The following is a 21,241-nucleotide window of genomic DNA, read 5'->3' as shown; positions in this document are numbered from 1 at the left end:
GTTATTTGTTAACTTAATTAGATATTAATCATTGGATTGATTATTAATATGTCACTGGTTATTAATATCCTTCATAAGGCTGTATTCTTTTCTACTGGAATCTAGTCGCTAACACTTGTTGCGAAATTTAAAAAAAAAAACGATTCCACAGAGTGCCGTAATTTACACCATCGCGAAAGAACGTGTAGCATGCAAGCGCGTAGAACTCGACGAGATCTTTGCTGATGCACTTCCCCATCGACCTTGATCTTACATTAGAAGGTCGCGTTCACCACGAAGCAACGTCGGTTATTTGCCTCGGAGAATGGCGGCATGTTCGCTCTGCGAGCGATTTCCTTGCGGTTTCTCTCTATCACCGTCGGAAAAAAGGAGGGAATAAACATTGTGCACGCATGATTGATCACGTTCTGAACTTCATACGCATGCTCTAAGTTCTTTATAGTTGAGTAAAATCAACAACCAAGAAATGAACTTTACTTCTTAACTACTACGTAATAAAATTATATAAAGAAGAAATTTAGTTTAGAAAACTTTTTTGCAATACAGTACAAAATAAAATATAAAATAAAAATAAAATAGAAATTAAGTGTTTGCGTAAATTTAATAAAATAAAAAAATAACAACTAATAATAATCGAATATGGATAAAATTAATACCAATATTCTCAATTGGAACGTTAGCAGATACGGGCCAAATTATCTTAGAAGAGACACACGGTGTCCTTAATCAAAACGAAGTAGCCGATAATTATCGACTACGGTTGGATCGCGGTTCCGACGAATAGGTTTAATAAAATGTCTCGTATTTCATAAGAGATTTCGCCCGCCTCCTTCCTACCCTATGCTATCTTTCTCTTTGGTCTTCTCTCTTTCTTGCTTTCAGCCCTTCTTACTCCTCTCTCTCTTTCTTCTCTCAAATGATTAATACGGCCAGTGGCGTGCTACGAGTTACTGCCTTCCTGCTGCGGCCACCTACCGCTCTCTCCTTCCTTCGCCCTCTCGTTTCGTTCTACCGATAGTACCTATATCTTCTCGTCATCTTGTGCCTTCCGTCGTATTCTTCGTTTATGACCGACCTCTGCCAATACGGCCAAGACTACGCCCACGTTGCGATATAGTAATGCAATATCGAGCTCGCAAACACACCTAAGATATTTCCACGGAAGTGCCAATTCCGCCGCTTCCGATTGCGAACCAATCATCAAACTGTGAGTCAATATACGAGCTCTCGTTTAACATTTCACTACGATTATGAATAATCTTGAAACGCTGATGCTGATGATACATCGCAAACTGTCGCATATATTTTAATAAAATCATCTAATAGATATAGATTAACGTTAGCGCGTTAAAATTAATAATAACGTCTCTTTTATTCGCCCGTCACAATCAAGCTCCGCTTTTTACGCAAGCGTAATCGCTAATCATAATGGATGTGCCACGGCACGAAGGCAGAACAAAAAAATATAATTGCAAAAAAGACTGGCGCGTCGTCCTCTTTGCGCCTTGAGAGACGGCGGTCGATTTCACGCTTTTCACGATGGCGAATGCATGAGCGAAACGCGACACATCCGACGGAGTCGTGACTCTTTTATTTCCCTGCTGTCACTCAGCTGCGAAAAGTCCGGATAGCGTTACCAGAATGCATTTGAAGAGTTCGAAGGTACCTGATAAGCGGTGGTACAGAGAAGCCCGGTAGGGGTGAGAAGAATCGATAGGGCATCTCACCGACAGATTCCGAGAAGGAATAAATCAAGATCGGGTCGATCTACTCCGAAGTATCCGCGGAATCCACCATGTTCGAACAAATCGCTCGAATCGGCTATAATAGAGCCATTACGTTGACTGCCATCGGTCGTTCGGGAAGATCTGATCGAATTTTCTCGCTTCAGAAGACAGTCACTCTTAAATTACAGCGGATCCGAATGTGCGTAGAAAACCGGCAACAGCAATTTCTGAGATAAATACAAGACACAAAGATAATTTCTCGTGAAATTGTTTATATACTTTATATCCATAACTTTAAGGATGTACTATACATATTTTTTAATAAAATGAAAAATTATGAAAAAAATTACAAAGAAAGGTAAAACTTTCACTTTTTGTAACTGTTCGGGAATTGTTTTATTGCTACAGTTTCTTATATATTTCTCTTTATGGAAACCAAACAAAAATTATCATAATAATAAAATTACACTCAAAGAAATATCATAGTATATACATTGAAATAAAGAATAAAATCCTTGTTCATATCGTTACTCGTCAAATCGCTGTTGAATCAACTCTGAATTAATTTTTAAATGAATGAAGCATAACTGACAGCGATTTCGTAACGATCTGAATAAGGATCTTATTAACTTTATTTTATATATATGTCACAATCAAAGTGTTAATTTTAAATGTATACACTTATTAGTCAAAATATATACGTTTATGTATAATAGATGTATACAGTGACTACAGCAGACTACGGTAAATGTATACATTTACTGAATTAACACTTTAACATATAATATACACACTGTGATATGTATATAATATACCATGTACATATTGTATAATATATCATTTTTTCCTTGAAGGGATACGTTTATTATGATAATTATTTTAATTCTCGCTTTTTATGAAAAAATTACATAAGAAATAAAACGATTAATCGAACGGTCGCAAAAAAGTTGTATGCTTCTTTCGCAAGCAATGAGCATCACGATAGCGTGATACTTACATAATGATCGATTTCGTAATTGTGACTAATATATCAGTTTTTTATATAATTTCTTCTTTAACTATATGTTACGCAAAAGTACAAATCTCCAATGTTTGATCTTAATTATGCATGCCTGCATTAATTTTCATAAATCATACGAGACGTATTTAGAATCCGCGATTCATTTACATATATACATATTCAATATCACGCTATGTTTAATGGAACAAAAATCTTTGAAATACTGAAAAATAAATTTATAACATACAAGTTTCTGTTCTGCAATTAGTAAAACTGAAATACGATCAAAGTATAAAAAGCCACGATAAAATCTCACTTTATTATACACAGAATAGAAAATAGTAACAAAAAATTAGTTTTTGTCTTATAACTTTTAAATAATTCTACTTTTCATATACATATAATTAATCAAAACTGCTTTCTGTTTTTTTTTTAAATAAATTAATTTTTTTTTACTACCACCAACATATTTATATTCTCCGATCTAATTATAGTATATGCAACGCAAAAGTAGTATAAACGATAATTAAATAGACATTTGCGTTAGCAATAATTATTATGTTGATTTCTAAAGAGAGTAATAGGATTTTTTCCAGCCAACTAAACTCACATAAAATCATTATATACAATCACGTACATACAATCCATCGCTCTTAAATCGCTCAAACAAAACAAAACGAGAGGAATAGCTGGACGAAAGAAAAACACTGTTGATAGGCTATTAAACTAGTCAACACCCTATAGAGTTACGGCATCCTGTATTCGCTGTCTACCTGTTAATTACAGCCAGAACCAAAGCAATCTAACGTCACGATCGCATCCAATACCGAAGCGGTTAAAAGCAGCATATATATCACCAACCGATTTTTTCTCACAATACTTTTTGACAAGTGTACTGACACAATAATTAAGAACTGTCGAACGAACCAAAATAAAAATATATCTTCCTATAAAAACTTTCTATTTTACATATATATCTTTCCATCGCACAGAAAAATAACAACTCTTAATAAAGTTTTTATAAAGCAAAGCTTTTATAAAAAATTAAGTCATACGAATTAAGATATACAAAAGATTAAGTAATTTTTTAATTTGATAAATTATTCAATTAAACAAACAAATTAGTAAAGAGTAATAAGTAAATAGATATAACAAGGAAATAAATTATTAGCCAATAAGAGCCTACCATGATATCGATTGTGTACAATAAATTTATTGGTCAAATTACGTAACGTATTGGTAAAATTAAACGTTTCAACCGTGGTTTTTTTAGTCTGCATCAGTACAAATTAAACATGATAAATTATTAATATATTCCAAATTTTTTTAATCATTTAGTTTTCTGATTATTACATAAAAATTTCATCCATTTGTTAATCGCAATTAAAACAAGGAAAGATTACGCATCAATAATTATCAAGTCCATAGAGATGTTGTTAGAAAACAACAGGTATTATACGCAAAATACCGAAGCGATTTTGTGCGAGAGGAACACCGTTAACGGTAACGATAATAAGCGGCAACAATAACGCGTAATTATAGTTATTACTGCTGTTATTACTATTATCGTGCATCGTTACTAGCGTTGGTTCATTGGTTGTGGGCGGATTAGTGAGAGGACCAACGACGTGAAAAGATGCGTTTTATACGCGGGAGTTTATGTACGCACAATCTAAGCGAGATTCGGTTCGTTTTACAGCAGGAAATGTTGTAATGATGTGAGAAGATATATTCAACGGGATCATTTTAAGAAGCACATCAATCTTTACGAAGTGCGTGCACGTAATTAGTAATTGCGACTAAAAAGTTATGTGTTACGAAATATATACATATATCACAAATATATGGAGGGAAAAATTATTAACATATATTATTTTATTAAGTTTTCAATTCTGATTCTTATTACAAATATACATATAAATGTTAATTATTATAATTAAAGCCAATATCTTTTAAATAAAAACTTCAATAATTGATAAATAAATTTTGTTTAATTTTTCCCTTAGATATTTGTAATTCCATTGTTTTCCCCTTCATCAAAATTATCGAAAACATATAATAACATTTACTTAATCGATGTATGCGTTTTATGGTCTTCTGTTATGCAGTACTAAAAATAAAGGCATACATCGGACTATTATTGGATGCGAAAAATGAGATCATTAATATATTGCAATATAATATCGTTCGCGTTTATCACGCGTTCACAATTCCTTCACTTTCTAATTCTCCATATTTATCATATTTTATATTTGATAATACTATGTGCTTTTCTCTACATTCTTATCACTACATTTTTGTACGTGTGCAAATTAAAGAAAACACAATAAAAATACGTAAAAATATATTAAAATGTATCACAAAAAAAACCATGAATAAATGTTATTAGCGTCTGACAATCACCAGACATTATTAAATTCTGTCCTACTTACGGTCGGTTAACTGGGTATGATGAAATTCATATAATAAAACGCCGTCTCACCTTGGAGGACAATATCGATTAATTGGCAGACTTTCGCGGTGAGTTTGCCGGTAAAAAGCGAAGCGACACGGATTATAAGGTGACCATAGCCGGAATGAAGAATGAAAAAGACCCGTGTCGAAACAACTTAAAACCCTCGACATTAATTAACCGCCGGTCTGAAGAGCAAGCGTCGCAGGTAAACGATGAATTTATTACGAGCCTAATTGTAAGAGTAATTCTAATTACGAGCGAAAATTACGGTTTACGCCGTGCCGGCGCCGATTTATTTTTCGATATAAGTGCTAGTTGTCAAGATAAAACAAGAGAGATATTGACGTGATCTTACGATAAATATTACTCGTAGAAAAATTAGAACTCCAATGGAGACATGATTACGCAAAGAAACATGACTGGTTCTATTATTACTCATTGTTCGAGCGGAGATGACTATAAAGAGCGCAATAAACTCGGTCCTAGCAAATGCAGTGGAACGACTCTTCGTTTCATGTTTCTTCAATAATACAACGACTGTTTCAGTTGCGAGCTTACAAAGCTAATGTTTTCAGAGGTGGAGGTAATAATATGTAGGAAAGAAGGACAAGCATACGTTTTTATGCATAAATTATGGAACGGGGTTAATCGTAGTAGCAAAGCATTAGTTCACATCGTTGCAGACTTCCCACTAGATGGAATGATCGTAAACTATGAATGCATGCGGCTTTTGAAGTTATTTCGAAACAATGAAGATCTGAAATTCCTGATTCGCGCAACTCTACAGACAATATTCGACGCAAATTCCGCAGTTATGCTTAAGTAAGTCAAGTTGTGCCACATTACGCCACAGAATGTCAAAGATTCCAAATTAATTCGAAGCTAAACTCTATTTCTATTCTGTATCAGATAGAATTTTATAACAGTCCGTACTTGTGCATACTTTAACAACCTTTGACGATACGTCGTCACGCTTTATCACATTAAATCATCCTAACTCATTCTACTCAAGCTTATTCCGGTTTTCCAGATCGAATCTACTAAAGACGATGATAAAGCCAAATCGTAATTTTCCTGACCGACTGTAAAACTTATAACGTGACGCTTACGAGGGATCATAATGACAACAACAACGTTATGAACGAGCGAGTCGTGGAGTTAACGGAGAGATATTAGAGACGGGCGCGCAGTTTCATCGCTCCGAGATCTAGCAGTGAAACGACTCCTCTTCGCCAGCTCTACACTAGTAGTCGTAATAATAAAGCGTCCGTGCGGTATACGGCCCGATAATAAGTTCCTGGTTTACGGTTCATCGGCAGGTTATCCCCTGGGTGGATCGGCCTACCGTCGGACTAAAATGACCGTCTCGTGCACGGCTCGATTTTCAGCCTTCATGCACGACGCGAGACGATGAACGGAGAGCTCGACTGCCTGTGCCTGCTTGCAGTTCTCGCTCGCTTACCTGCCGCCTGTCTGCAAACCTTTCTATTCCTGCCCCGTGCCGTCTTTTTCACCACCGCACCGCATCGGTACGCCCGCACGCTCACCCTTTCACCTAGAGGCGTGGTGCGCGCGATATCGCGCTCCTGCGGGCGCAATTACGACGCCGCCGTGCCGGGGAAAATGTAAAGTAACGACCACCGACGTACGTCGATCCTCGCCTCCAGGTGAATTAATCGCTCTCCGGGGCAATCGACTCCATTGTAACAGGGCGTGTCTCGTAAGCTTCTCTCTTATCGCGAAGAATTACTAAGAACTAGCTAGAGAAAAATATGTAACATAATAATAATAAATATGTAATACATGATAATAATAACTGCCATTATCTATACGTGGGTTAAAACGTAAAACGTAAGAATTTCTTCAACTTTTTTTTCAGCAAACATGCACACTGAGAAATATATAAATATATGCTACTAAAAAATAGATGCTACTTATAAATAAAATCATACGGAGACAAAGAATCTAGCAGAATCGATAAATATAGATTTCATACAATATATATATTTGATATTTCCTATAAAACATAAATGATACCGTTTCAACAAAAATGATTTCGGCAATATGCATAAAATCAGATATGTATATAAATTTCACATAGAAATATTTAAACACCGAGAGATCTTGCTTTGATCAAATATAAGAATTTTCATATTTAAATAGATTTATTCTCATCGATCTCTAAATTTGATTTATATATGCTTCCTAAATATTATACAATATATTTCCTAAAAGATAAAGTTGATTCCAAAAATATCTACTTATTAATTAGAGTATTGAAAACGTCAGATGAAAGATCTTTTCTATTATACGTCAGTTACAATTTTCTCATAAAATTAGATGGATTTGGTATAGATATTGGTCGTTGTGAGGCAACGTGCAATTAGCAAATTATCCTCTGGTATTGACCTACAAGCAACAGCAAACTCGTTCGCAGTCTAGCTCTACTTTGCCTATCAATTTGCGGAATACACGTTACGCTCATTCATCCATCGCGGGAGCACCTTTCACCTGACGAGACAACGATTCCGCAGGCGCAATTGCAGCACGTTGCAGTTGCACGTTGCAGTTGCACCATCGTGTCAAGGAGCCACCGAAAGAATTCAAACGTAACAATCCGCGCGTACGCGCCCTGCAGGCCGTTCCGAGTTAATTATCCCTTCGACAAACCATGCATCTAGTTGTAATGCTCTCACGCTTTTTTGTTTTTACAGATCAGCCGTATAATGCGAACCTTGATCATTCGTCAATCAGCCGTAGACGTTAATTGTACTTGATTGTTACGAAGAGCTACGGTAGAATAAAATAGCGAATGCTATTTCAGACGAAAATCGACGTACCAGACAAAGCTCTTTAAATCGATTTTACATAATTTTTTATATAAAAAATTAAAATAAAATTCAGATTTCTGGTTAAACCTTCTAAATGTTGATTATTTCAACTAGAATTTTAATAAATTTAACCAGAAACCGTGTAGATTTAACTAGAATTTTGGATCGTTCATGTTCCACCAGAATTTCAGTTAATTCAACTAAACATTTTTTTCTGTATGAAATAATTGTAAATTTTCAATTTGCTAAAATAATCTTATGCAGAGACATAGAGACTAGATACATTGCATAAACAGCAAACTGAACAGATGATCTTGCTTGGTAATCTACTTAAAAATCGGTTAGCTCGTCGAAAATTGAAAAAAAAACGCAAAAACATTAACGACACAGCACGCCGCGTTAGTGGAGAATCTCGAGCTTCCTGTGGTTGATGGCGGGTTTCTAAATGTGTATTACGTACACTACGGGGTGTCCGAAAATTTTGCTCCAGCACAAAAAAGGATTTATATAAAACGCTGTTAGAAACGTCTGTTAAAAATGTTGCCGTGTATCGTCTTGCCTTCGTTAATCGCGGCCGTATCTTTTAAATGTAATATTGTTCACGAGAAGAAGCGGCGCAGACCGCTCCAATTGTCGGGGCGATTCTCTCCAGTAACGAGCCGATTCTTTCCGGGCACACGATGGACGCACACACGTGCGCATCGAGCGAGCCCGAGGATTTCTCGGGCAAATATAATATACGAGTACGTGGAGCCCGCGGGGAGCAACGTCCACGGCGGAGACCATAATCTCGGTTGGAAGATGGTACCACACCCATGGGGGGTCGGGAGAGATAGCTCGACCACGAACGAAGGGACGAAGCTGGCACGAAGATGGCCAGTGTATACCAGGTATAGCAACAGATTCAAGTACTCTCCGGTCAGCATGCCTCGCCCGGCGGACGCGTAACCACCTTTCACCCGCGTATATGTATTACATGTAGGTACATACGAGTGGGGATTCTACTATGGGTTCATGTCGCGCCATGAATTGCGATTCGCGCCCAAGATAAGGACGAACAGAATGCATCTGCGTGCAGAGACGCACGACGTGACAAAATTCATGGTTAATTAAAAAATCTAGCAGAAATTTAATGTGTTCATCCGATGAAATACAATATATCGACAAAAATAATAAAATTTGAAATTTTATACTGAGGGAAAAAATTACAATTACCATAATTTAACTATAATTTATATCATTTTTTAAGATAATTATATATTTATAGTTATTTTAATCATGCGAATATAGTTAATTGTACTATTAATAATTGTTACATATTCCCCGTTTGAAAATCTTTAATTTTTTCTTAACATATTTTTTAGTTATTATTACCACATAAATAATAAGTAAATTAGCGAAAAATAAACGAATAGCAAGTGAAAATTTAAGGAAACAGTTACATTCACTATAATTTCGATTGCATTTATTTAATAAAAATGTTTGGTTATATACTATTTGTAACTTGATATTTTATTATATTTAAATATAATTGCAAAATTGATTTTCAACGCAAATCTGATGAACAGTCAATATTTACAGATACGAAGAAGGTTTTTTATAACGCAAATAATAACCATCTTTTAGTCGAGCAGTCCGGCAACTTTCTTCTTGTTCGCAAATTATCTTTTTTATGAAATGAATAAAGATAAGGAAGCAAGATTTCTTTGCTTAATTAAAGGGTGGAGCAAATTGTGTCCGGCACAAGAAGGAAGTAATCCAGCGCGATTTTTATTTTAATTCATATCAGCGACGGACGTCATTCGCATAAAAATGATTTTCGTATAAGACAAAAAAAGATTTAAACGAGCTGGCATGCGTGTTATCGATACTTATGCTCACAGGAACCGCGGTTGATCGACTTTCAAGAGATTTCGTGCACACGATACTGGTCCGACCAGATCGTAAGAAGGCTGAATGAAGAGAACCGCAAAGAAAGAGGACCACGTAGAGGGCAGAAAAACGTTCGAGATCGAGTCAGAACTCTTTTATAACGTACGGATCGAACAATATCCATTCACCGTGCAGAATACACTGTGCCAAATAGCAATAAAACTGGAATAAAACGATCAGCGCTGATCTAAAGCCTATCACCTTACGTAATGTATGTTGAGATTTATTTTACATAATCAGATTAAAACGGAACGGGAGGTAGATATATCTGCACTCTTTTCAGGATACAGATAAAATCTTTAATCATAAATTGCTCTACTTTCACGTATATCATAGAATAAAACAATGAAATAATTTAGTGATTATAAATTATTCTAATAATTAACGTTTTTTAGAATAATGATCCGTTTCTCTCAAGGATTTCACTAGAATTTTTCAACACTTTACGTATTTAAAGAAATCTTGTGTTTTTAATAATTTATTTAATGCATTAAATATCTCTTACAGGAATGTGTCAGAGGATATCGACCAATTTAAATTCCTCATAAATCTCGGATTACCTTAAATAGGTTACCACGTGATGATCAATACGCCAACATGCATGTATATTACGATCAATCGAGTTTATCTTTTGCGGACCGACCGGTAACGAGTTGACTATATAACGGCATCGACCTCGTAGTTATCGGACCGAATCTCACGACGAAAGTTTTATGTGGAATAATGGCGTGAAAAATAATTTCGATGACGGATAAACATGCAAGCTAGGTTTTCCGCGAGCGTTTTTGCGTTGCATTTATACGTCAAATGTTTTTTTTTTTAATACTAAACGTAAACATTTTTTAATCACAAATGATAAATTCTTGCGACATTTCTCGTATTAATTATTCTCTTTGGAAAAAACTGAAAATTGTTTGACTTATGTTACGTTCATGTTTATATAAAACTTTATAAATCGAATCTTCTAATAAAACTATAATAATATAAGACTTTTTACTAATTCCTAGAGAATATTTTTCTCACAAACAAGTTTCAACAAGTTACAATATTCAAACATTAATATTCGACATTCGCTTATGACCTCATTTTTATAGGATCTTAATCAAAGTTGAATAATTGAAATTTTTCATATTAAATGTAAGAAATAAAAGTAAAAAACTTATAATATTTTCCTTGAAATTTCTTTTAAGAAACAATTTCAAATTCCTTTTCAAAGAATCCATCACTAAAGCGAAATCTAAGATATTCTCTCTGGAATGTTGAAATTTGAATAAAAGAAAGATCCTAAAATAAATCGCAATCTAAAACATTTCTGAATAAACGCACTATTCGATAAATCAGATATCTAAATTTCGCTCATTTTCTTTTCCTGCTCAATCTCTATAGTAGTCCGTTCAGTAGTGAAAGGTCCGATCGATTGTTGGCAATCATAGATCGCGCGAAGTTCATGGATAGCATAAAAAGAAAAAAATCGGAATCCGTACTATGATTAGACTTTAACGAGCGGCGGAGAGAAATCAGGGAAAGAGATATCAAGGAAGGCGCTTGATGAATAGCTTCGATTGAACCTTATAAGAAGCGGTTAATCTCAGAAGGAAGAACGGATCCTACGGGCTTTGCAAGATTTATCGTTTCATCTCGAGAGCACCACGAATCCCACTCGTCTTTATCTATTTTCCTCCGGTAACCTCATACTTTTCTCCCAACGATGAAAGAAAGAAGTGCGAGAAACAGCTTTTCCAATTCGTACCTTGTCCAACTTTCCACTGCGGAATATGCAAATTCCGGTAAGTGTAAAAAACAATCGTTTAGAAATTAACTCGAAAAGATAAGAGATATTACTTCAAATTTCCCAATAAACAAATTAAAACGGTTATTAATTTTTAAAGCGGATGACTTTATATATTGAAATTTTTTTTCCGGAGCATAAATCGACCTGTCCTCTCGATCGTGAACGACGTCACCGGCAACAGATCTCCTTTTTCATTTCTTGTCTTGGCAGAAGAAAAAGGATTAATGGCCTCATAGCATGACACCGCGTCGTGATAAGATCGCGGGCTTCCTTTAACTGTCGGCTGCCGAGCGTCGGCGATCATATCGGCGACATCCGAATCGCATCGTGTATCTCCTAAAGCAGCACGTGAGACGGGCTTTTATCGATTCGTGATTGTGCACAGGCGAGTTTCTTCGCTTGCTATGCCTTGAAAAGACGCTCTCTACTTCGCCCTCTCTCTTACAAACATATTCATCTTTCATGTGAGTGATTTAAAATTCATAATATAACCTCAAGACAGAATATTATTCGCAGTAATTCATAATTCTACAATTTATGTAAAAAGGATATATTATTTTATATGACAGTTTTTAGATATACAATTACAATTCTAAGCAATTTCCAAAAAAAGTTACAGAATCTGAAGAATTTTTTGAGAAAAGAAGACCGCTATAATTAAAAAATAATATTATATAACCAAAAAAAAAAAAAAAAAGAAACAAAAAATACAATGAATAATAAGAATGAAATATAAAAGAAATAATAAAAAATACGTACAACAAAAAATATAATAAAATTGAAATAGTATTTAAAATATTATTAATTCAATGCATTTCTATTATTTATATAATATATTTTTAAGTTGTAATGGCATTTCTGCATTAGGCATGCAAATATGCAATAAATTCGACGTTTGCGATATCTTTTACCGCTGACGATAGAAAAATACTAGGAAAAATGTCTCACGTGCAATATGCCAAATCTCCAAGAGCAATTTCGCGGATATACGCACATCGAAGCGAGTAAAAAGTGTCGTAGATTGAATATCCGAGAAGATAGTGAACCGCGCGCGGGCGCAACGACTGCATCTCCCACGAGGGAAAATCGGAATTTCACGGGCACGAGATCTATCCATAAAAACCTATCATGCACTCGCATGGGATAAGAGAGATATATATATATATATATGTACGCGAGGTGCGAGATAATAGTATGAAACTCGTAGCACGGAGAAAACGCCGCCGGGGAGCATTAAAAAGAATAGACGCTATCGCGCATTTTCTTCGCGCGATATTCTTTGCCTTCACCGTCGAACGAATTGCTCACAAAAGCGAAGCGATCCCTATTTCACTCTAAACCCGCATTTGCCAAGACGTATGTACGTTCGACTTTGCCGGAAGCCGCCGCCTCGCGGATGCATAAATTCGATAAGACCACCCGTTAGTGACGGCACGGCTTCTCGTGTAAAGACCGCGAAGTGAGGAGAGGAGAAAGAGAGAAGAAAGAAAATATCGCGAATAATCTTGTCCTCTTTTACTCATCCTTCTGCTTTCCCTCTTCCCTTTAAAAGCCTCCCGGCTTCTTTTTTTCCTCCGGTAGGTTTAATTTCATGGAGAAACCCAACCGGAAGCTTCAAAGGCGGTCGGACGAATTTCATGTTTGCGAATTTCATCTCAGTGTGCTGGTGGAGACAGCAAGGCGTAGCCTCGTTATTGTCATTGTTTTAAATTGCTACTGAGCTATCACGGCTCTAAATAAATCCTGAGAGACAATTTCCTTTAATTGACCAATCGCGAAGAGCGGTTAATAAGTTGACTTTCAGAGAAGGTAAGTATTATAGTATACGATCTATATTATAAGTAAATCTGGGTCGAAGCCGGTTCTCTCGAAATACAGACATTATGTAGTTAAATGAAAGAATAATTTTAGACATGTTCCAATTTCGAATTTTAAATACAATAAAATCCTTATTGAAATAGTAAGTACTTACAATACATATAATCCTATTTGTATCTGAATAAACCTATATAAACAGAAAAGCTAATTCTATACAAAATCAATCAAGACAAAATACTGAAAATATCAAAAGATTAAAAATGTGTTTTATAATGTAGTACGCATGAATTCTTCTGTATTATTAAAAATATCAATTTGTTATTAACAAAAAAGCTAATTTTTTATAATAAAATGTAAAAATAAACTTTAATTTATATTCAGTTCGAATCTTTAAATATAATAAATGTTCCTAATCTTATTCGTCTTCTTAAATTAGATTATGTTCTACTTTTACTTTATACTTTAATCTTTAACTATTCACATCTCCCGCAAAAACGCATGTCGATGTAAGAGTACAATATGTAGGTACGTATTAAATATTTCTATAATATTATATATTGAACAAGAGTTTGTGGATTCGCTAAGTTCAAACGACTGGATAAATCAGTCATCCCTGCGGGTAATCTAATTTATATTGTGCACTGCTTGCACGTTATTGCTTGCCATCTTTGGACAAACATTTTTAAACAGAGAATTCCCAGCAAGAATACAAGCATGTTAAAAAACAAATTAAGAGTACGTGAAAGGAAAGAAAATGCAATTAATCTATATTCACCGGTCGTTTCTGCGGCTCTGGGCCCTGCCTGATGATCTCCAAGGGCGCAGGTATCGAGGGTTTGCCGAGATACCAATCCTCCCGTGGATTATAATTGTCTAGAAGCTTCAATAGGCGCGGCACGTTCACGTAATTATCATCATCGAAATGGCAGAACCACCTGAAACACGTAATAAAAGTATTAATATAATAGAAATATTGTGTCATGTAATTCTTTATAATTTAAGTGAAAATTGTATAATTTTACTTAATAAGATGATACAGAAGTTTAGTTATTTTAATTCTTCTTCTTATGAGAAGTGTTATTGCTATTATAATTCTTATTGTATAATTATTGCTGCCGCTCAAATATTGTCAGATATACATAAAAAAATAAAATGTAAATTTTGTATCTTCAAATTAATAAATCAATATTTAAAAAATCTTTCAAAAAAATTTTATTAAAATCGAAATCTAAGGACACATGAGATGTATATAATTATAAACAAGTTAGTAAAATGTTAACAAGATTTAAACATTACGATTTAATTATTTATATTTTAAATTATATAATCGCTGCATTATATCTACATATATATAATAACAGGTACACATTGAACCTAAAAATAAAACAACTTTACATAAACAAGGATAATCATTACGGAGATATTCCATTGGCGACGGAACTTTTTACGAAGAAAAAATAAATAATTCAACGAATACACGGACCTTCATTTATTTACGCGTAACACCTGTGAAACCTTCGCTGGAATTTCTCGATAACGACGATACCGCTTAGTCTCGAGTTCAAATAAGAGCATAGAGATTCGATACAGCGCTTATTTTCCCGCGGGATTAGTCGCATCGCTGCATTTCCGCTTCAACGCAATTTATTCCGTATAAGAGATATATAAATAAATAAAATTATATTAGGTGTTGGAATTAATTCGTAGCGTTTTTAATGAAAGAATGTTATTTATTTCACATGAGCATTAAAAAATACATTAATGAAAGTACTTCCCATCACTTGTAAAACGCTACGAATTAATTCCAACACCTAATATATTATCTTTAAAATTTTTGCACATTGTGCAAACCGCATGGACTATCAATTATCTTTATAGAAGTTACTTTATTTTTAATTTTAAAATTTAGAAATATAGCATTTTATTATTAAACTTCAGTTAAAAAAATTAATATAATAATTGAGTATATCAGCAAAAAAAAAATTGCGTGATACTTCTTAAAATATTACGAGTATCGTCTTTTATTTCGTCATCAACCGAGATTGCTGCAATCAAATTGAAATTCCTGTCAGATTTTAAATGTGCCCTGCGATTAGGACAAACACGTTGATACAGTAATTAATAGAATGGCAATAATCTAAGAGCACTTATAAATAATACTTATAAAATATCACGTGAAAGCCTTTCAGTCGATCTCATCGAGGCAGCGGCCTCGGGTAATCAGGGTAACGTCCCGTGAGTACGAACGCGACGCAATCGTACACAATTGCGCCTCGTAACCCTTTCCCACCGAGTCCCATGTTGCGCCGACAGTAAACGTCGTGTTGCTCAGAGCGCGCGAGCGCGTAAGATAGGCGAAATAAAATCTCTCTAACGAACGGTCTCTTCCGCCGTAGCGTTTGCCATTAGTGTGCTACCGGGTGGCCACGGGTGGTCGCTACGTACCTGCCGCGCGCGGTCCAGCATCGTTAATACACCTGAATTCCAGCTTAATGGCGTAGCCGGCTTACGCCTGGAGGGAGCCCGACCGAGACCGAGGACGTTGCTGTTCCTATATGCGCGAGATCGTATCTCCTGCGTGAGGCTGAACGGTGTTTGCACCGTGCGATCGCCATTCGGTGCGTTCCTCCCTTGTACAACCAAACCGAAGTCGCGATCCAATGCGACAATACGACCGACAAGAAGTACTTCCTAGCCGCGCCAGAGAAATCAGGATAATGCTATCTTTAGCGTGTTGACCTTCTAGCAGGATCAATTCTTGATTTGTATACCAGACTAAAGGTAGAAATCAACACGAATAAATACAAATAAATATCAAATATCCATTTCTTTTATCTTTATAAAGTCATATCAGCAGTCATATTTTAGGTCGGTTTATAGATAGTTATATTTGACACTGTCTTAAGTACGGATTAAGATTGTTACTTAAGATTGTTAATATGATAACCTAATCATAAAGTTGTATATTTATAGCATCTTAAGAAACATTTATATTACAAGACATTTTAAAATAAGAACGGACTACGAATAATCTTAAACTTTGCTATTATTTGAAATATTATTATGAATGATACTTTTTATTATGGAGCAATTTAATTTATCGTACTTCATTAAAGCTATATCTAATTCCTCGTGGATTCATTTTGGTTAAAGCTATATCCGTGTATAGAACATTAATATTGCAAAAGAAAAAAAATTTGTACAATAAATAAATCGACGTGAAATTGTGCACATTTTCTCTCTAAATTCTTTAGAGTGGAATCTATAAAGAGTGAGATTCCAGTCCGAAGAATTTAGTGAATATGTTATCTTAATTTTTTTATAAAGTAAAAGTTACAATATATTGAAAGTACGTTCTATAGAACTATGTGCAGTCTAATTTAAAGATATGCTTGACAGAAAAAAAATGCAATGTACATAAAATCGAGATAGATCTTATATCTGCAATCTGCATATATATTAGAATCAACCTGCAGGCGAGCAACGTGTGAAACAAAGGAGAAATGTACCGAAAGAAGAGAACAAAGAGTGTGAAATTACTTTTATTTCTGTTCTGGGCAGGTAAAAGGCAGAGTGCATGGTCCTTTGCAATTGTTTTACACAACAAAGAAATGATCATACCATATGAATATGCAGGCACACGTGCTCAGCTTTGGGTCATATAATGAGCGAAACACAGAGAAATATCTCTCTTTTAAAAAGCAAATAATTGCAGCAGTATAAATTAGTGATATAAATATAAACTCTCTCAATTATGCTCAAGTAAAACAAGTTCATAAAATAAAATATTCATATAAATAGTTCGCATATTTTTAAATAAATTCCATTAAACTCGAATTTTAAAATATTTATCATTCGAAAACACGACGATTACATTTTATTTAGAAATAAATCGCATTAAAATGGCTCATCGACATTTAATTTTTTCATCAGTGTCGCCTCAAATCAGAATGGCATCTTCAATTAAATAATGTCTCAAAAGTATAATATTATGCGAGTCGGAAAATCGACAGCCACGCGTGCTATATATTGTATAATCAAAGAAATAATTAAATATAAGTTCGCAATCGAGTCATATGCATAGTCGAAACGATTTGGATATTCAACGAAGAGGGTGATAAATCGTTCTCTATATCAATTAGGCGAAGTAGATTCGTTGTCGAATGTATAATTTCTATTAAGAGTAACGCTACAATGCTCCTATCATTAATAACACATTCGAATGTCAATAAAAATTAATGACTCTTCTCAATAGTTTTGAAGGGCTTAAACGATTGTTCAAAAATACTTCATTTCGCCATAAATCACAACTCTTTGACGGAATGTCGGGCAATTAAATAATTTGTTTATGAAAATTATATTTATACATTTTTACAACAATATTGTTTACGGAAGCCGTTCGAACAAATACAAACTGGGTTCCATTATCTCATTCAAGAGTGATATATAATTATAGTATCGCCTTCAGAAATACTTCATGAATCTTGGGAGTGTCATTAATTATCATAAAAACCATCACTTCACTCACGAGAGAAGATAGAGACCGGATGTGCGAAATCGACCGAGTTACTTTCTTTTTGAGCGCAATTGCTCTCCCTGCCATACACGAAGGAATATCATTTTCAAAGCGATGTTTCGGTTTTGCCCTAACCACGGAATCCGATCGTGCGTGAATAAATACCGTAAGAAAAAGCGTAAAGGTCTTGGTCAGCAATCCACAGTGCGGCAACGCCTCACTGCCTTAAAGAATACGTACTACATCTTTCAAAAGAATGTATCGTATATATTGCACAATATAGCGGAAATTATGAAGATGTAATTCACAAAAGAACGTATTATTCATACAATTTTTTTTTATTATTCCTCCTTTTTAATGTTATCATAATTAGTTTCCATCATTCTAATATTTTCCTTTATACTCTTTCATCGATTTTCATTCTCACTTAATTAATCTGACCCTCTAAAACGAACGTGCGACTCAATCTCGTATTTCGTTCATTTTATATAATATGATGTACGAGAGAGAGAGAGAGAGAGAGAGACCTCTCGCTCGATCACCTGCGTTTGCAGGTATAGCATAAGTCAACGAAACAATACCGAGTTGACGGCGGCGTGTGTCGTGTGTGCACGAGGGCGTAAAGAAGGGCCCGCTTCTGTGGGTCGGCAACCCCGTGGCATGTGACCGAATGATTCGGTTAACGACAACGCTTGCAGTCCGTTCCCCGTGGGTGTACGACGCGTACGTAAATACGATGCACATCCGCCGTGGGAACCCGCGGGACCCCCATACATAATTGCGTGACGGCCACGCGTGCAGTATTGCAGTGGGCTTTTAAGAAGTGTGCAGTGACACTCGCCGGAAACTCACTCCGTTTATACATGCAGCGACACGCGTACCTATCGACTCAAGGTTCTTTATATATACACATACAGTACATACACAGTACATATACAGTATATACACAGAGCTACCGTGTGTAAGACTCTTTGATAAATCTGTGAGTTATCTATAATAATATTTTAATAACACATTAACTAATAAAATTCTTAATGAAAGATTGCTGTTTACGTAATTATCTATGAACAATGAAGTTTTGTTAATTTATTGAAGCCTAAAAATTTCATTATTTTTTAACAAAAAAATATGTCCTAACAAGAGATTAGATACCCTTTTGTCAGCTCATGGTATAATATTACCAAAAGAAAGATTGAATATATTTAAATTATTTTAAATTATAACTGCGAAAAGAACAATTTTATTAAAGTAACTAAAAATTTAGCTAGATATAGATCTGAAAATAATTATGTAGGAAATCTCAAGCATGATGAGCAATGCTGTAAAAAGTTTTGACAGTCTAGCAGCGAGTTTGAACGTTCTAACTATTTTAATGATTCAAAATTATTTCCAAATCTGGCTAAATGTTTAGATACTTCAATAAAACCGTCCTTTCCGTGTGATTATGTTATCTGTATCTTTTCTATATTATCATTGTTTCGAGATGAATATACAATACATGACTACATATATATAGTTGCACCCAATGTCTATGAACGAACATGAATATATGGAAGAGTTGCAGTCGTTTACTATCGATCGAATACGACCACTTGTAAACGAAATAGATGGATTGGGGATGATGAAAATAGTAACTGGCAGAGGGTAGTTCACTGTGGGAACTGATCACGACTTGATTCCCATCAAAGGGACGACTTTCGAATAATTCGCAGTCGATTTAATGAACATAACGATGCATGCAGTAGCGATCTGTTAATTAACGTTCCGTAATCATAACTAGTTGTAATATCATTAAAAAGAATCTTTGAATCTAAAGACGATTTCACTGCATTATATAATAAAATCTACAAAGCCGGAATTTGAATAAAAATAGCAATTAATTTATAATTCCTGTTAAAAAGATTACGTCCAGCTTAATAATATCTATTAATAAAAGATCCTTTCGCAATCTCTAAATTTAAATGAATATATATATTTTTTGCAATAACTATATTGCTTCATATCGAATAATTTATTCTAGCCTTAATCTAGTTTTCTTATTTGCATTTTTCTTCATGCAATTTTTTCAGATATATATTTTCTTATGAAATTCAATTATATTTGCAGTAAATTATTCATCTAATCTGATTTCACAATTTCTATTTTACAAAGAATTATACAAGATAAGTTATAAGTATGTTTTAAAACTTAATGAGCATGTTTCTGGACAAAAAAAGAAGAATAAATGTTCCTAAATATTAGATCTCAAATGTTTCGTTATCGAAATAATTGATAATTAGATTTGAAATAACGCATGTATATGTCATGCTCAAACATGTGTGAAAAATGATGGAGGACACTTTGAGCGTCTCTTGTAAACAAAAAAAAATATACTTGTGATTCACTCTATATAATTAAATGTAACTGTAAATTATGCATTTATATTAATATTTTTATTATAATTTTATTGAAAATTTTGAACAATAAATTTATTCCTGTCTCTTTAAACGCTATATTTATTCCTATCTCTCAAACAATCAATTTATTCCTATTTCTTTCTTATTTATAATCGCTTTTTCATAACTGTGGAGAAATTTATTTGTTGATAATAATATTACAATTGTATTATATCACGTTATATCCCATGTATTAAACTGCGTTTGTATTAGAAAAATCTTTATTCGATACAAATAATCCGCTGAACGAGATAAGGTGTACCGGGGCGGTTATTATAATTAAATTGACTGACAAAAAAAGATATGTACGAGCGTGACTCGTTACATTGGGATTATGCTCTTCTCAAGCGTATCAGGCAAAACCACGGGGAACGAAACGCCTTAGCGATGAAAATACGTTACTTTTAATTAATTCCTATCAGAAGATCGACTCAGGCCAAAGTGATGCATGCCGGAATTCGGACCGTGATATAAAGGCATCATTCGCGCCGATCGCGGCTGGAAGCCGCAATCTCTCGATCTTACGCGGAACGAGCGGAGGATGGAAAAGGTCAGGGCTGGCGTGTGCCGGTGTCGAGACGGGCGTGGTACTCACGACTGCATACTGCAAAACATATATTAAATCATGTTCGTGCCGGGTGCGCGATCCCCGTGTGCTGAAGCTAAATCGTTTTTGTAATGTCGTAATGCTCAATATTCGGATCGTGAATGGACGTGACCCATGTGATTAATGAA

The 21,241-nt window shown here is 34.7% G+C and overlaps 1 protein-coding gene across 3 annotated transcripts in view; it reads right to left on the bottom strand.

Annotated features, from left to right (window-relative positions):
• fng (Fringe glycosyltransferase) overlaps positions 1-21,241 on the bottom strand; it is a 118,122-nt gene that overhangs the window by 55,339 nt on the left and 41,542 nt on the right. For all 3 annotated transcript variants that reach the window (XR_015544265.1, XR_015544266.1, XM_087403529.1), the window contains exon 5: positions 14,331-14,490. Coding sequence is in view for 1 of the 3 variants with exons in the window: in XM_087403529.1 (XP_087259655.1) it covers positions 14,331-14,490 (160 nt within the window). In the remaining 2 variants the exon portion in view is untranslated. The remainder of the gene's footprint in view (positions 1-14,330; positions 14,491-21,241) is intronic.

The sequence above is a fragment of the Acromyrmex echinatior genome, chromosome 2, assembly GCF_024713525.1.
Source record: "Acromyrmex echinatior isolate Ae372 chromosome 2, ASM2471352v2, whole genome shotgun sequence".
Taxonomy (NCBI): Eukaryota; Metazoa; Arthropoda; class Insecta; order Hymenoptera; family Formicidae; genus Acromyrmex; species Acromyrmex echinatior.
This window is presented reverse-complemented; position numbering and strand designations above follow the sequence as displayed.